The 17,419-nt window shown below is 35.4% G+C and overlaps 1 protein-coding gene across 1 annotated transcript in view; it reads left to right on the top strand.

Annotated features, from left to right (window-relative positions):
• LOC102188659 (zinc finger protein 280C) overlaps positions 1–17,419 on the top strand; it is a gene marked incomplete at its 5' end in the record, with an annotated part of 49,422 nt that overhangs the window by 8,721 nt on the left and 23,282 nt on the right. The window contains 5 exon segments of the mRNA XM_018044295.1: positions 6,191–6,305; positions 10,294–10,464; positions 10,604–10,713; positions 12,223–12,443; positions 16,590–16,747. Coding sequence (XP_017899784.1) covers positions 6,191–6,305; positions 10,294–10,464; positions 10,604–10,713; positions 12,223–12,443; positions 16,590–16,747 — 775 coding nt within the window.

Raw genomic sequence — 17,419 nt, forward strand, 5'->3', positions numbered from 1 at the left:
CAGGTCCCACCCAAACTCAAGGGGAAATTAGACAAGTGTATAAATATCAGGAGGAAATCATGGAGGCCGCCTTTAAGATCTGTTTGGCGCACACGGTGTTTCAGTACTCAGAGATAACACAAAATCTGCCTCTCATGGAAGAAAACTGATAGTATTCTTGCCAATGATTAAATTCGGCCTTTCAAGCAAAAAAAAATCATTTTTTGAAAACCAGTATCTTCTGAAATTATCATCAGCAATAATATGAGCCCTGGACTAATATTCCAAGGAACCCGGATTGAGAATGAAACTCTAATGATGATTCTGTCTTTGTTCTTAAGTAGAGCATTGTCACTACTTCTATGAGCTTCACTTTCTTTATTTCTAAAATAAGAACCTTTACCCAGACCACTGGATCTCAAACTTGGATCCGCTAAGTATCCCCAGGCTGGGTTTTTTTTTTTTTTAATGTGGACCATTTGAATTTGTTACAGAATTGTTTGTTTTATTTTGGGCCAAAGCCTTGGTTTTGGTGTAGAGGCCTGTGGGATCTTAGCTCCCGGACCAGGAATCAAACCCATATACCCTTCATTGGAAAGACAAACCTTATTCACTGAACGACCAGGGAAGTCCCTCCACAGAGTATTCATAAGAATAGGTGTACCTAAAGATTGCAGACTATAAGAAATGCAAATATTATTTGATTTTAGCTAGAATCAGATGAAATCGGTGATTTTCTCATGCTAGAGTAAGCAGCTTGGCATTTAGGGAAAACTAAGGAATTCTCTGGCAGTCCAGTGGTTAGGACTTGGCATTTTCACTGCCATGAGCTCGGGTTCAATCCCTGCTCAGGGAACTAAGATCCCATAAGCTGTACAACAGGCCGAAAAAAAGAGGAAAAAACAAGGAAAAACAAACCACACACACACAAAAATAAGGAAACATTATTATTTAAATACAGATAGAGAGTTCCCTGGCAGCCCAGTGGTTGAGACTTTGCCTTTCAATTCAGAAGGTGCTGATTTGATCCCTGGTTGGGGAGCTAAGATCCCATATGTCTCCAGGCCAAAAAACCAAAACACAAAACAGAAACAATCTTGTAACAAATTCAATAAAGATTTTTAAAATGATCCATGTCAAAAAAAATCTGTAAAAAAACACAAATGCAGTTATATGAAAATCATTCCTTTGTTGGACCCAGGGAGGAAGAAGAATAAGACATGGGTATCTTTTGTGTTAACAAAAGTTAGAAACTAGAGCTCATCCAAACTCAGAATTTTTTGTTTCTGTGGTCACATTTGTTTAATCAGAGTTCCTTAATCAGGTTCACAATCCTAGGGAGCTTTTTAAAAATAGAGATTTTTGTCAGTTGGTCTAGAGTGAGACCTTGGGCATAATAGATTTAAAAAAATAATCTCTCCAGGTGATTATTTAACCACAGTTGAGGATGACATATATTCTCAAATGAATTGAGAATCCTGTGTAAGGGAATTTTCTCTGAAATTTTTAAACCTGTCTTTAACCTCAGTAACTCTTTGGGGCAGGCAGGGAGATTATTATTCCTTTTAAAGTAAGTGTGATGGTGAATGGAATTGTTTCCTTAATTTCTTTTTCTACTTTCTCATTATTCGTGTATAGGAATGCAAGGGATTTCTGTGTGTTGATTTTATATCCTGCAACTTTACTATATTCATTGATGAGCTCTAGTAATTTTCTGGTGGAGTCTTTAGGGTTTTCCATGTAGAGGATCATGTCATCTGCAAACAGTGAGAGTTTTACTTCTTCTTTTCCAATTTGGATTCCTTTTATTTCTTTTTCTGCTCTGATTGCTGTGGCCAAAACTTCCAGAACTATGTTGAATAGTAGCGGTGAAAGAGGACACCCTTGTCTTGTTCCTGACTTTAGGGGAAATGCTTTCAATTTTTCACCATTGAGGATAATGTTTGCTGTGGGTTTGTCATATATTGTTTTTATTATGTTGAGGTATGTTCCTTCTATTCCTGCTTTCTGGAGAGTTTTTATCATAAATGGATGTTGAATTTTGTCAAAGGCCTTCTCTGCATCTATTGAGATAATCATATGGTTTTTATTTTTCAATTTGTTAATGTGGTGAATTACATTGATTGATTTGCGGATATTGAAGAATCCTTGCATCCCTGGGATAAAGCCCACTTGGTCATGGTGTATGATCTTTTTAATGTGTTGTTGGATTCTGAATATATCTACCTAAAGAAACTAAAGACCTATATATAGAAAACTATAAAACACTGATGAAAGAAATCAAAGAGGACACTAATAGATGGAGAAATATACCATGTTCATGGATCGGAAGAATCAATATAGTGAAAATGAGTATACTACCCAAAGCAATTTACAAATTTAATGCAATCCCTGTCAAGCTACCAGCCACATTTTTCACAGAACTAGAACAAATAATTTCAAGATTTGTATGGAAACACAAAAAACCTCGAATAGCCAAAGCAATCTTGAGAAAGAAGAATGGAACTGGAGGAATCAACTTGCCTGACTTCAGGCTCTACTACAAAGCCACAGTCATCAAGACAGTATGGTACTGGCACAAAGACAGACATATAGATCAATGGAACAAAATAGAAAGCCCAGAGATAAATCCACACACATATGGACACCTTATCTTTGACAAAGGAGGCAAGAATATACAATGGAGTAAAGACAATCTCTTTAACAAGTGGTGCTGGGAAAACTGGTCAACCACTTGTAAAAGAATGAAACTAGATCACTTTCTAACACCGCACACAAAAATAAACTCAAAATGGATTAAAGATCTAAATGTAAGATCAGAAACTATAAAACTCCTAGAGGAGAACATAGGCAAAACACTCTCAGACATAAATCACAGCAGGATCCTCTATGATCCACCTCCCAGAATTCTGGAAATAAAAGCAAAAATAAACAAATGGGATCTAATTAAAATTAAAAGCTTCTGTACAACAAAGGAAAATATAAGCAAGGTGAAAAGACAGCCTTCTGAATGGGAGAAAATAATAGCAAATGAAACAACTGACAAACAACTAATCTCAAAAATATACAAGCAACTTCTGCAGCTCAATTCCAGAAAAATAAATGACCCAATCAAAAAATGGGCCAAAGAACTAAATAGACATTTCTCCAAAGAAGACATACGGATGGCTAACAAACACATGAAAAGATGCTCAACATCACTCATTATTACAGAAATGCAAATCAAAACCACAATGAGGTACCACTTCACACCAGTCAGAATGGCTGCGATCCAAAAATCTGCAAGCAATAAATGCTGGAGAGGGTGTGGAGAAAAGGGAACCCTCCTACACTGTTGGTGGGAATGCAAACTAGTACAGCCACTATGGAGAACAGTGTGGAGATTCCTTAAAAAATTGCAAATAGAACTACCTTATGACCCAGCAATCCCACTTCTGGGCATACACACGGAGGAAACCAGAATTGAAAGAGACACATGTACCCCAATGTTCATCGCAGCACTGTTTATAATAGCCAGGACATGGAAACAACCTAGATGTCCATCAGCAGATGAATGGATAAGAAAGCTGTGGTACATATACACAATGGAGTATTACTCAGCCGTTAAAAAGAATTCATTTGAATCAGTTCTGATGAGATGGATGAAACTGGAGCCAATTATACAGAATGAAGTAAGCCAGAAAGAAAAACACCAATACAGTATACTAACACATATATATGGAATTTAGGAAGATGGCAATGACGACCCTGTATGCAAGACAGGAAAAAAGACACAGATGTGTATAACGGACTTTTGGACTCAGAGGGAGAGGGAGAGGGTGGGATGATTTGGGAGAATGGGAATTCTAACTTGTATACTGTCATGTAAGAATTGAATCGCCAGTCCATGTCTGACGTAGGGTGCAGCTTGCTTGGGGCAGGTGCATGGGGATGACCCAGAGAGATGTTGTGGGGAGGGAGGTGGGAGGGGGGTTCATGTTTGGGAACGCATGTAAGAATTAAAGATTTTAAAATTTAAAAAAAAATAAAATAAAAATAAATAAATAAATAAAATAAAATAAAGTAAGTGTGAAAAAAGTAAGTGTGATATATTATAAACTGTTCAATATATTACTATTTTTGCTTTCAGAAGCCAATTATTTAAAGAATTTTTAAATAATAAAAAGTATTTTATATTTACCTACATTAAAAAAGTAAGAAAGAAAGTAAATGTGATATTGTTGAAGGCACAGACTTTGTAATAAGGCTAACCTGCGTTCTATAATCCAGCTTCATCAATAACAAGCTGGGTTGTATTGGGAACCTTACTTAACCATATTTAACTTCAATTTGCCTATTTATTTGTATAAATAAATAAATATTTATATAAACATAGGAGATCATTTTAGGTCTTCATTAGTACTGCTATGACAGCTGCTTAATAGAATACTTCTAGTACAGATCTTCCTTGACTTAGGATGGGGTTATATCCTAATAAACCCATCACAAGTTGAAAATGCATTTCAGACACTTAACCTACCAAGCCTAGCCTATGTTAAATGTGCTCAGAACACTTACATTTGCCTACAGTTTGGCAAAATCATCTGACACAAAGCCTGTTACAGTAATGTATTGAATATCTCATGTGATTTTTTGAGTACTGTACTGAAAGTGAAAAACAAAATGGTTTTAAGTATATTGGTTGTTTGCCCTCTTGATCGCGTGGCTGACTGGGAGCTGTGCCTTGCTGTCACTGCCCAGTATTGAACCACATCTCACTAGCCTGAGGAAAGATCAAAATTTGAAGTACGGTTTCTGCTGAATGCTTGTCACTTTCACAGCATCATAATGTGGACAGTCGTATATTGAACCATTGTAGGTCTGGGACGGTCTGTACTGTGAAAGAGGCAAGTATATTTTAAGTTAACAACAATTGGTGACTTAATTCAGTTGCAGAAGAATAATTTGAATCTCAGAAGTGACTTGCCAAAGGTTCCACAGTCAAATAAATGGACAGGTCTTCTGAATCCCAGTCCATCACCTTTTGTACTTACCGATGTATTTGGTATCTTTCTGAACTACTTTATGAGATGTTAAAAAATCCCAATCTGAGAATTATTTTAACACGTTATTTGTTGGTTTAAGAATGTATCTGCTCTCTGAAATGGTGGTGCTTAATTGACCAGAATTATCACCTAGGAAAGGACTTAAAGTATGAACTTTGGAAGAAATGTTAAAGAACTATTTGTGGAGTTGCTGGTGAATATTTTCCATATTTCTCCAAATATTTGGAGAAAATACCTTGGAGTAAGATTGTGCTTGGTTACAATTAAGTGATATGGCTATTACTGATATTCTATAATAGGTTTTAAGGCTGAAATGCAGAAATCTGTGCGTTATGCCTGAAATTGTAGGAATGGAATGGTCTATGTAACTTTGATATGTTTCCATAACTTCTTAGCAGTTAGTTTTTGTCAACAGAAAACTTAGTAGCAAAGTAAAATTCTTAATACCTGATTTGTCTCTCAACTTGTAAGCACAAAACAGGCAAGCAAGATCCTTATATTCCCATGATAAAGGTAATAATGTATGGGGTTTGGTGTTCGGGGTGGGGGGTTCAGAAGAAACAAGAGAATTTTGTTTTCTATGGATGGTTAGTATGATATATAGAGTCTGTTAATCAGGACTATATTTTAAATACAGGTATCCGTACCTTTTTTTTCCACCAAACTTTATATTGGAAACATTTCGTCATTGTCTGTTTCTGAAAATCATAATATTGCATGATAGTTTATTTATGTAATCATTCCACCATTGTTGGACATACAGGTTTTCAATTTTTGCAATTATAAATAATTCTCCACTAAATATTTTCATTTTCTTGGCATGTATAAATGCTTGGAAGTGAAATATTTAGAATGATTGGCTCAAAGGATATAAACTCTTACAAAGCCCTCAATAGATAACTGCTAAAATTTTCTTGCAGAAAAGTTGTACCAATATATAACCTTTACTTTGCTGGTAATATTATTATTTTTTCATTTTAATGGTTTATCTAAAACTAACTTCCAGAAAAATTACAAATATAATCCAGAGAGTTCTCTTGTACTCTTTACTCAGTTGATGCTAATTTTGACAGCAAGTAATAATTATCTTTATCTTATAACTTACTAGTAATTGAATCGTTACAGTATTGATGTACAGTTAAATTTACCTTTATAACTTATTGCAGGATTTTGCAAAGAATTCATCACAAGTTGAGTCAGATGACTCTTCAGACTTACCATTTTGCTTGAGCCAGAATACAGTACCACTGTCCCAAGATGGATCCACAATTTATATAGAAGGTTTGGTTTTGGCACTTTTTGTAAACATAGTAAAAAAGATGCTTGATGAATATACATATACTTGATGAATGTACATATACTTGATGAATATACATATACAGTGAATTTCTATTTTGAAATCTATATCTTCATGTTACATTTTTCACATACTGTAAAATGGAATCTAAGGCTTCCCAGGTGACTCAGTGGGTAAAGAATCTTCCTGCAATGCAGGAGACACAAGAGACACGGGTTCAGTATCTCTGAACACAGGTTCAGAGACACGGGGTTCTCTTCCTGGGTTAGGAAGATCCCCTGGAGGAGGAAATGGCAACCCACTCTAGTATTCTTCCCTGGAGAATCCCATGGACAGAGAGAGCCTGACGGGCTGCAGTCCATAGGGTCACAAAGAGTCTGATGAGCACATATGCATGCAGAAGGAACACTAATTGTTCCTGAATGCCTTTCTTGAGTGATTTTCTATATTTAATGATAGAATATTTTCTTTCTTTTTATTAAGTCGGCTAACATATGTTCTTTGAGCACTTTGTCACTTGGAGGCAGCCATGCACTGAAAAATCTTAATATAATTTCTGTGAGTCAGGGAAGTCCCTGATACCCTAATACTGTAATTTTTAAAAAAATACTATTTGGAAGTCCATTAGTGTGAGAAAAACCACATGGTTATAGTTGATTTCAATTAAAGGAGAATTACAGTTCTTTGATTTATACGATAACAAAGTTCTTCATTAACCTGAAATAGTATGCCATGAAGGAGTTTTATCTAGTTGAAAAATTCCGTTATCAAAGCAGTTATGTTAGCAAATAAGACGTGTTATCACTAAGTGGAGAAAGTTACACAGAAATTTTTGTGACTGTATCAATTGTTTACAAACAAATTATATATTTATTAAATCAAAATAGAATTTACAGTAATATGTGTGCCAAAAATATTTTCCCTTGACAATACTTGGTTTGATATTCACTTATGTAGGCATCACTTACCTAATTAGTAAAATCGCCAAGAACCAAAATAAATAAGGAGATGAAATAGATGTCTGAATTTTGATTTTATGAAGCACCATTGTCTTTAATCATAGAAAAAAAAATCTGAATTCTTAAAGCTTCTACTCTAAGTTACCATACTGCAAGAGTGAAACTTTGCCCAGATGGTAAATGGGTTATAGTTGATTAGAATGATAGAGGCTTGAGCCTCTGTATTTTTGTAGCCTTTATTAAGTCACCTAACCAATCTCTTTACACCTCAATTCTCTCATAGTATTAAAATAGATATTTTTATTTTCTCACATAATGCTTTCATTCTCCAGACCTGAAATCAACCATTTAGCTATATAATTTTGATTCTCGCTCTACTTAGCTCAGGGCTTTTTTGAGGCTCAGATAAGTGAAAAGTGAGAAATGCGTTAAAGCTATAAAAGACAATAAACATTGTTAGAATTGATCTCAGTGAGGCAGCAGTGAGTGGTGGCATGAAGTGACATTGGAATTCCCTGCCCAGTAATTGAACCTGGGTAGCCTGGGTTGAAAGCCAGGAATCTTAGCTACCAGACCAGCAAGGGCTACAGGCTAGAAGCTATTTTTCCCTGGATCTTTGTCCCCCAATGAAAAATGCAGTTACCACAGAGGCAAAAATATGCAGGTACGAAGTTTATTATTAGAGACAGCACAGCAACAAGTCAGAGAGCACATAGGTAAACAGTTTGTTTAGTTGAGATGGAAGCAAGGCAGAGATACACACCTGGAGAGAAAGAGTGTGAGGGTGTCCCCCTAGGGAGGAGGAGCACAGTAAAGAGGAGGTTAAATCATTTATATAGGTTAGTTCTTCTGGGTCTTTGTTTACCTTTAGCCAATTATCTGGTTTCTTTTTCCACACCTGACCTACCCTATGGCCCTCTTCAACATATATTAGCAACTTTTTCCCAAGATGGTTTCTGGCCCAGAAGCCTTTAGCATCACATACTGTGGGGTGGTGTCCTCTCCTTTTTGACCCCCAAGGAACCTTTCTGTACATGTGAGATGTCTCCCTTGCCCAGAGGATGGGAAATATATGACCTCCTGATCTTTTAATGGGGTTTAGTTCCACTCTGTCCCTGCCATTAAAAATGCCCAGTGTCTGGTTATTTACCCTCTTCCTGTTGCTGGTTTTTATATCATGGGTTAGATTTCAAAGTATAGATAGGAGTACAGTTATAAATATGTGATCCCAGAGCCAGTTTGTCTCTTGCTTCAGGAAATGTAAACAAGGGCTAGTAATGAATGTTCAGCCTGGAGCTCATCTTCTCACCCCAGGAAGTGTGAACAGGGGGCCAGTTATAAATATCTAGCCTGGAGCCCATCTGTCTCCTGCCTTGGAATGATAATTATGATAATGTGTGCTGTGTGTTCAGAATCATGCTTAATGGACCCCTGTCTAGGATGACCATAGGTTCTTGGAGAGGGCTGGATTTGAACTTGATTTTGAAGGAGGAGAATAGTATTTTTATTGGTTCTGTTGAAGATAGTGAACAGCACAAGCCAAAGCCAACAGAGATAAGTAAGTTGAATCAGAATTTAAAACTTGAGCTCAGAGTGATCTTGTTTAACTTGGCGATTTATGCATGCTATAAAAATTATTATATATAAAACAGCCTCTTGGATAACTGGTTGCCTAGTCCAAATAGCAGCGCCCATTGGTTGTTCAGTTAACCTGAGCCTCTGAGAAGAATGCTAGTGTGATTACACAGAAATTAGTTCTAAGTACCTGCAATAAAACTGTCAGTAATCATGTGTTTGAAGATGGGAAAGAATCATTTCTGTGTTATGTCAAAGAATGAAATGCAGCTTTGACACAGAAACCCACTAATGCAATACTCCTTTCCCGGCATATTATCTATTGTTTCTCTTATTAGTATAGAGTTGGAAGCATTAAGTTAAATGCAGGTTTAGAATCTTTATCACAAAGTACGTTTGTGTATGCTCAGTCATGTTGGACTCTTTGTGACCCCATGGACTGTAGCCCGCCTAGCTCCTCTGTCCATGGAATTTTCCAAGCAAGAATACTGGAGTGAGTTGCCATTTCCTACCCCAGGAGATCTTCCCCATCCAAGGATCGGACTTGTGTCTCCTGCATTGGCAGGCGAATTCTTTACTACTGCTCCACCTGGGAAGCCCAATTATGTGGTATTTTCAAAAGGGACGTTTTCTGAATCTGGTTACAGCCTAAATAGACCCACTTTGGCAAATACCCTCAATCGCATAGTCCTTTAACCTTTAAAGTTACGGTTTTCAAACTCAAAGCTATTCTTAGCAATGAAATCTCTATTCAAACAAAAATTTTATGTAAAAATCTAATTTAAAAAAATACGAGGACAATGTATCTGTGCCCACTCTATTCCCTAAAATGGAACCATTAGGCTCAAGGAAACATAGTTTGAAAGTTATCATACTAACTACAAACCTTTTCATATGAATAAGTGAGGTATTGACATTCAAGATATTTGAGATTAGTTGGTTCTATTTTGCCCATAGGATATAGATAGTGTAAACTATCTATATATACATTGTTAGAATTGATCTCAGTGAGGCAGCAGTGGTGGCATGAAGTGACATTGGAATTCCCTGTTGTAGTTAAGTGGAAAAAGAATCAACTCAGTTTTCCATTAGATATCTTGGGACTTTTTCTAAGTATCTTAAGGAGTTTCTCTATGTTTTTAGATTAAAATATAAGTTTCTTTATTTGAAAGCATTTTAACAATTCTTTTGCATAAAAAGTTTATCTCATGAATTGTTCAAACTGTGTAGTCCATAATGGCTGTTGTGCAATTTCTACCTATTGATCATACAAATTTTGATCATTATTTTCAGTTGTATGATACTGTAGTTCAATTATATTACCTTTATTTCCAAAGTATTCTTACTTAATTTTAAGTGTAAGGCCATTTTAGTAGTAGTTGTAAGCAGTATTCTAAAGCAATTTCAAATATCTTTCCCACTATTTTAATCATTGTAGGTCTAGATGAAACTCTGCCTAAAATAAAACATTCTGATATTTCTAAAGTAAACACTGTTAATCCACAAAAGCCAAAGATCAACAAAAGTGTTTCTGAAATAGATCCTTGTGCTTCATGGTCTTTAATTCATTATTCTTCAGCAACATCATCTTATGTCATGTGGTCAAAAGGTAAATATGAATCTGGAGCATAAAAAAGAAGCTGTATTTATACATAAATTTCAGAAATGATGAATTTTAAAACTGCTGTTACTGGTTGGATTTAAGGTTAAAAAAGAAGAATTTGAGTCATAAAACTCCTTTATTTTAGGTACACATACCGTATCAACTGCCAATAAAACTGGAACATTTTTTGTAAGAGCTTGTCCGAAGTGCAATGTTCAGTTCAATCTTTTGGATCCTTTGAAATACCACATGAAGGTAAAACATTTTTGAAATTTGGTTTTTAAAAATATTCACAAATCTCTGAAAATTTTAGTATTAAAATATTGAGTTGATGTATAATAAATGCTAATTTGTCCAGATATTTAGATAAGAAATCTTCTCACTGGTATTTTCATACAAGTTAAGGAAAAATTGATATTCATAATGATACTTTTATAAGAGATTTAAAAATCCTTCCAAATTAAATTTTAAAAATTAGGTTTATATATACTACATATTATAGTTTAATTTTTAATGAAATAGTATATTAATCAGAATATTTTATTGATTAGATCATGCCATTCTTCAAACTTCTTAGAAAGCAGGTCTTTTTACTGATGCTCAATCTTCCATGTAATTTAATTCTTTTTTTTTTACATTATTTTCTGTCCACGGTGATATATGTGTGTCACATTACTCAGTGAAAATCTTAGCCTTGCATTTCAACTTTGAGCACTCAGCCTTAAATTCCTTACAAAGGAGCATTTCATATGAAATGATAGCTTTAACTCAGAGATTACAGTTTGTGTAGTGTTATAAATTAATTCTAGCTTTATATTGGAGTAAGAAGCTCTTGAAATTGTTTTAGGTAATTTTCAAAGTGCTAATGAAAATATTTTAAAAATATTTTAGTAGATACTCCACCATTCTACGCATCTGTGAAAAGGTAGTGTATTGTTTTCGTATGCCCAGTATAAATGGCAGGAAGCGGGGAAGGAAGGAAGAAAAATGGCAGTGTAGAAAATAATGCAGGAAAGAAAACTGAGAAGAAAGCAAGGCAAAGGAAGCTATGTAGGAAAAGTTGTTGCTTACTATTTCAAAGATTGGCAGTTTTTTTTCATTCAAATTCAACATTTCACCAAAAAAATGTAGAAAAGAAACATCCTAGAATTCCAAATACAGTCTCTCTATTCTTGGGTGGAACTGTATTTGGTTTCTATCACTCTTCCTAACTCCCTGAGTATGACCTCTGTTAACTGGACTTTGGGCTTTGGTTTTTTAAGTAAGAAGTAACGTCTGCAATGTTTTCAGATTTTCTCTTTATGTAATATTGTGTGGAGACACTTGGTGTTTTTATGTTTTTCATAATAAATGGAGAGAGAAAAGAGGAGGAGTTTGTTATCTTTAATTTGGGAGTAATATGGTCACATGATTCAAAGAGCATCAGAGGAAATACAGTGTAAAACGTCACCCCTGACTCCTGTTTGCCTAGTTCCCAGTACAACTCACAAAGGAAATATTAACTTGTTTTGTATCTTCTTTGATTTTCTTTCTGCATATACGGGCACTCGTGAATGTTCTTATTTTTCGTTTGTTGTTATACAGAAATCCTAGCATATTATATATACTTCTGCACCTAGGGAAAGCGGCAAACTCTCTAACTTGTAGCTTTTATTTATTGTTTGTTTGTTTATGATTAAAACTATGGGAGACTATATTTCCACATGAGCGAGCCTGTATCTCACTTTTAAAAGAAATATTGAGGCTGTTTTTTTTCTCTTTCAGGTTTGTTGCCCAGACATGGTAGATACATTTATGGAAATGATTAAAATAGAGCTTTCAAGCTTTGAAAATAAAAATATGACTGGTGCAGAGAAAGGAAAACTGATTATGTTAGTTAGTGACTTTTACTATGGAAGACATGAAGGAGGTTTTGATGATGAGGAGAAGACTTACACAACCTTTAAATGCTTCAGTTGCTTGAAAGTTCTTAAAAATAATATTAGGTATGTAAAGATTTATTTCTATTTTGATTTGAAAATTGAGTGCTACAGATGTAAATATTGTATTTCCTTTTCTGTGCCATCTTAGGAAGGCAATTTTAACTTTTTACTAAGAATAAAGGCAAATTTTCGTGTTGAAAAGCTCATCTTTTCTTACATGTTTAGGAGTTTGACACTTGGATCCATTTAGTTGTATTTCTTTCAGATACGTTAAGAAAGGATAAAATTTATTTTAAGCTAGGGGAAATTCTATTTATTTTTTAACTGCTTCTGGTCTTTTCCTATCACAGGAAGAACCACTTTATCCAATTTGACCTCTCCATGTCTGTCTTATTTAATACTCTAATTTTACAATTCATATTTATAATTCTAGAACATTTGCCTTGAGAAAAAGTGATTTTTAAATCTTCTTTAAAGAAGTATTAGTTCTAAGCAACATGTCTGCTTTGATTTTATAATTAACACATTTTCAAAGTAGAGATTTAACTCTCAATGGAATTCTGAAGAGTTATACATGTTTGCTTTAAATTTTAGAAACTTGTCCTTTACAATCTTTGAGTTATATGGCATATTACATATCTGTTATCCTAAGTGAGATAGTAACAAGGCTTACTGATTAGTATTTTTTAATTGGCTATATATCCTGACATTTTTCTAATATTTTATTATAAAAAATTTCAGATAGCAAAATGGAAGAAATTTTAGTGAACATACCTGTATATTTACCACCTCAATTCTACCATTAACATTTTACTATATGTACATTGCTACATATCTATTTATCCATAGACCCACCTGATTTTTTATACTTTTCAGAGTGAATTGCAGACACCAATGCACTTCCCTTAGGTGAGATGCATACATGTATATGTATGTCTGTACCTCTATTGTGACTCACATGTATATAAACTTTTAAAAATATTTACCCTTGAAAACCATAATTTATAACTAGCATCCCTAAGTATTCCATAGGTAGGTAATTTCTAAGCCTAGCATTTATTTTCTGGTGAATTCTTGGGTCCAAAATGAAGTACTTATAAAAACACTGGAATACACTTTAATATAAGCCTAAAACAATTGTGAATGCTACATTTATGATACCACTTTATAGTTTTGAGAGACCTTTGACGTATGTTATTCATATGAGTTTTCATACTTCTTTACCTCCTTTTATCAACCCCTACCAGCTATCAGTTGTTAAGGGTCCCAGTAGCTTAATAGAAGAGAAGTTATGGTTTGAGCTATAACACTGAAACAATGTTATGATAGAACTTTGTGACCTCCTTCCATATTATCACTCTTATAGTAAAATACATTAGAAAATAATGTTAGTAGATTTGGCAAAATGCATAGAAAAGTGGTTCACTAGTTAAGTTCCTTGGGTGTGTGTGTGTGTGTGTGTGTGGGTGGGTGGGTGGGTGGGTATACTCAGTCATGTCTGGCTCTTTGCAGCCCCATGGACTGTAGCCTGCCAGTCTCTTCTGTCCATGGGATTTCCCAGGCAAGAATACTGGAGCAGATTGCCATTTCCTTCTCCAGGGGATCTTTCCAACCCAGGGATCAAACCTGCATCTCTTGCACCTCCTGCTCTGGCAGGTGGATTCTTTATCACTAGCGCCACCTGCAAAGATGAAATATTATGTATCTGCTATTAGAAGTTCTTCCATCATTAGCTTTTTGGCTTTTCTTTAATGAGATTAGCCCATTTAATATTAACATGAAGTTTTCTTTGTTTATTTGTTTTCATTTCAAAAGACTGACTACAGATTTCTAGATTATCAGAATATCTAGAAATTTTAAACTAAGCATATTTTGTAAAACCTAGGAATGTTGTGGCATTTGGGACATACTTTTAGTAAATGAACTGGTAAACACTGGATAACCAAAAATGCTATATGTATTAAATAACATTTTACCTTAATGATAAAAACTAGGATGGCAAATCGATGGTTTTAAAGGATGGTAGATGCAAATAGCTTAAGATTTGTCCTCTCAGCCCTGTCAAAAAATTGTAGGATATTTTTTCCTACGAGTGTCACCAAAACCAGTTACAGCTATTTTATTCTGAGAATAGATTCATGAGGGGTTTTCTTTTTTTCATATCTCCACCTGCTGGTTTAAGAAGTGTGAGCTGCTGATAAGGGCAGGGTAATAAGGGATAGCTAGTTGGTTAACAGAATTTTTTTTCTGGGTGTGCTGTGAGACATGCAAGATCTTAGTTCCCTCATCAAGTACTGAACCTGTGCCCCCTGCAGTGAAAGTCAGAGTCCTAACCACTGGACCGTCAGAGACTTCCCAACATTATTTATATGAATAAATTTTACTGAAGTTATGAGCTGAAAAGTTAATAGCTAATGATCTTTAAATGTAAATTCTTAGGCAAGACTGAGACTTTTTAAAAGATTTAAATAGAGATGATGTTAAAATGAAAGGAGGACTGAACGATACTTCAAAGCAAACCATGAGCAACTCTAAACAGAAGTGATGTTTTGTAGATGTGAAGAGATAAATGTTAAAACCTCCATAATGATTATTGTCTAGGTTACAGACATTATTACTTCATTTCATGATTATTTCCTTTGGGGACTCGGTGACTAGCTGTTAATATTTGACCCAGACTAAAGATTGTAATTTTGATTAACTTCACTTTGAAATTCAATAAAACATTTCAGTAAGCCCTTTGAAATAGATAAGCCTGTTTATATTGTACTCTGTGCCATTGAAGGTCATAGTTATTTCTCATAAGAAGCCTTTTAGGGAATCTGACTAAGCAGAATGTAGAACTGAAAAATGGGCAGTAGGTGCTACAGAGGGAACAATCTGCAAGTTAGAACCATTTGTTCTAACAGGAAACGTGTCATTAAATAAAAAGATTCTTATAATTATAGGTGTTAAAATCACTGTTACATGCATTTAGAAACCAAGACAGATAAAAATACTAATAATTTGTCTTTGCTGAGGCCATCTCATGATTCTGTAGCTGCTTTTGGTGGTAAAGTTTCCTTCTCTTAAGTGTTTATTTTAAAATGTAGATAGTATTTCATGTACAGAAAAGAGGCCTGTTTTTCTTTATAAAAAAAATTTAATCTGAAATAATGGTGAAGCTAAGTAGTGGTTCAGTTCAGTCGCTCAGTCGTGTCCGACTCTTTGTGACCCCATGAATCGCAGCACGCCAGGCCTCCCTGTCCATCACCAACTCCCGGAGTTCACTCAGACTCAGGTCCATCTAGTCAGTGATGCCATCCAGCCATCTCATCCTCTGTCATCCCCTTTACCTCCTGCCCCCAATCCCTCCCAGCATCAGGGTCTTTTCCAGTGAGTCAACTCCTCGCATGAGGTGGCCAAAGTATTGGAGTTTCAGGGGGTTATTTAAAAACTAAAAGATGCAAACTGTTTACTGATGCAGTTAATGAAAGTGATTATTTGAAGTGCACACTTTTTGAGAGGACTCGAAGTGAGTCCACAGAGCCCTCTGACATCTTCCAAAGGAAGGTCTTACTACGAGGCTGGAAGGATAATCAGGGTGCCACCTGAGAGCTCTGTCCCTCCCCAACTTATGGTGTGGCCCACCAGAAACAAGTGCAAGTTATTACTAGCTCATGGTGAATATGAGTGAGTCCCTGCAGTTTACCAGTAGAAACGACAGGATGGCTGTGAAAGTGCTGGTGTCAGGCTCTGAAGCAAACCCACCATGGCCAAGCTGAAGGGACTGCAGTCCAGGAGAGCCTCTCACAAATCAGTGGAATGGAACTGGGAGATCAAAAACCAAGGTCCCTTACAAATTAACAGAGATTGGAGTCATGTTATAAAGGGTAGAAAACTTCCAGCAGCTCTAGAGGAAACAAATTGCTTGAGTTCCAGCTTCAAGGAAGAGCTAAATCATATGTGATCTCTCTTGATAGAACTGCTAAAGCATTATATCAAAAAATAAGAAGAGGTGACATTGGAAAGCTTTTGGAATTCTGAGTTGTAAAAGAGCAAATAATTTGAATTGCAAGTGTGGAAAAAAATTGAGAGGATTGATGGCTTTGGAGGTGTTATTTTGAGTAATGCACCTGCATTTGTAACATGGAAGTTCAGATAGTTATTTGTGAGATTTGTCTTTGGTTCTGTATTTGAATATCTGTACCTGTTGACTATCATGTGTAGGTTTATGAACCACATGAAGCATCACTTGGAACTTGAGAAGCAGAACACTGAGAGTTGGGAAAACCACACCACCTGCCAGCACTGCTACCGTCAATACCCGACGCCATTCCAGCTGCAGTGCCACATTGAGAGCACACACACTCCCCTTGAGTTTTCCAGTAAGTCACAGTCTATCAAACTCTTGAACGTGAATGATTTTGATTAGCTAACCTATCAGGCATCCTGAAGAATTCTGATGGAAAAATAAGAATAAGAATTAGATTTGGTAATTTGGGGAAAGCTTGAAAGCATATTTTAACTTGTATAAACTTCTCAATACAATTACTTACTGAAGCTGAAATCCTGCTTGTCATATCCTTGGCATAACTCATGCATTGTACATAGGTGGCAAATTAGAAAACTCAGATCTCCTAGTTTGCAAATATGAAATAGGTGGTTTTCATTTGTACTCTAATAACAAAAGTAACTGCCTATTGTAATAGTTGAAATCACAGAGTTCGAACTTAGCTTAAATTCAAATCTCAGCTCTGCTTCTTAGAACGGCAGTGAGATGACAGGCAAGTTACTTAATCTTTCTGGGCCTCAGGTCCCTTATCTGACAAAAGGGAATAAGGTTAACAGTACTGCTCTCAGTGATGGTATGAGAATAAAGCAAACTAATAATAAGTAAAGTCCTTAGAACAGCATCACAAAGTTAACAACTATAAAATTGTTGGAACCACCGTCAACACGACTATTATTTGTTGTTGTTGCTGTTGCTATGGATGTACAAATTGAATCTTTGATTGATATACATCTTTAAAATGGTGTAATGTGTGTTTTTCCACTTT

The sequence above is a fragment of the Capra hircus genome (assembly GCF_001704415.2).
Source record: "Capra hircus breed San Clemente chromosome X unlocalized genomic scaffold, ASM170441v1, whole genome shotgun sequence".
Classification (NCBI taxonomy): domain Eukaryota; kingdom Metazoa; phylum Chordata; class Mammalia; order Artiodactyla; family Bovidae; genus Capra; species Capra hircus.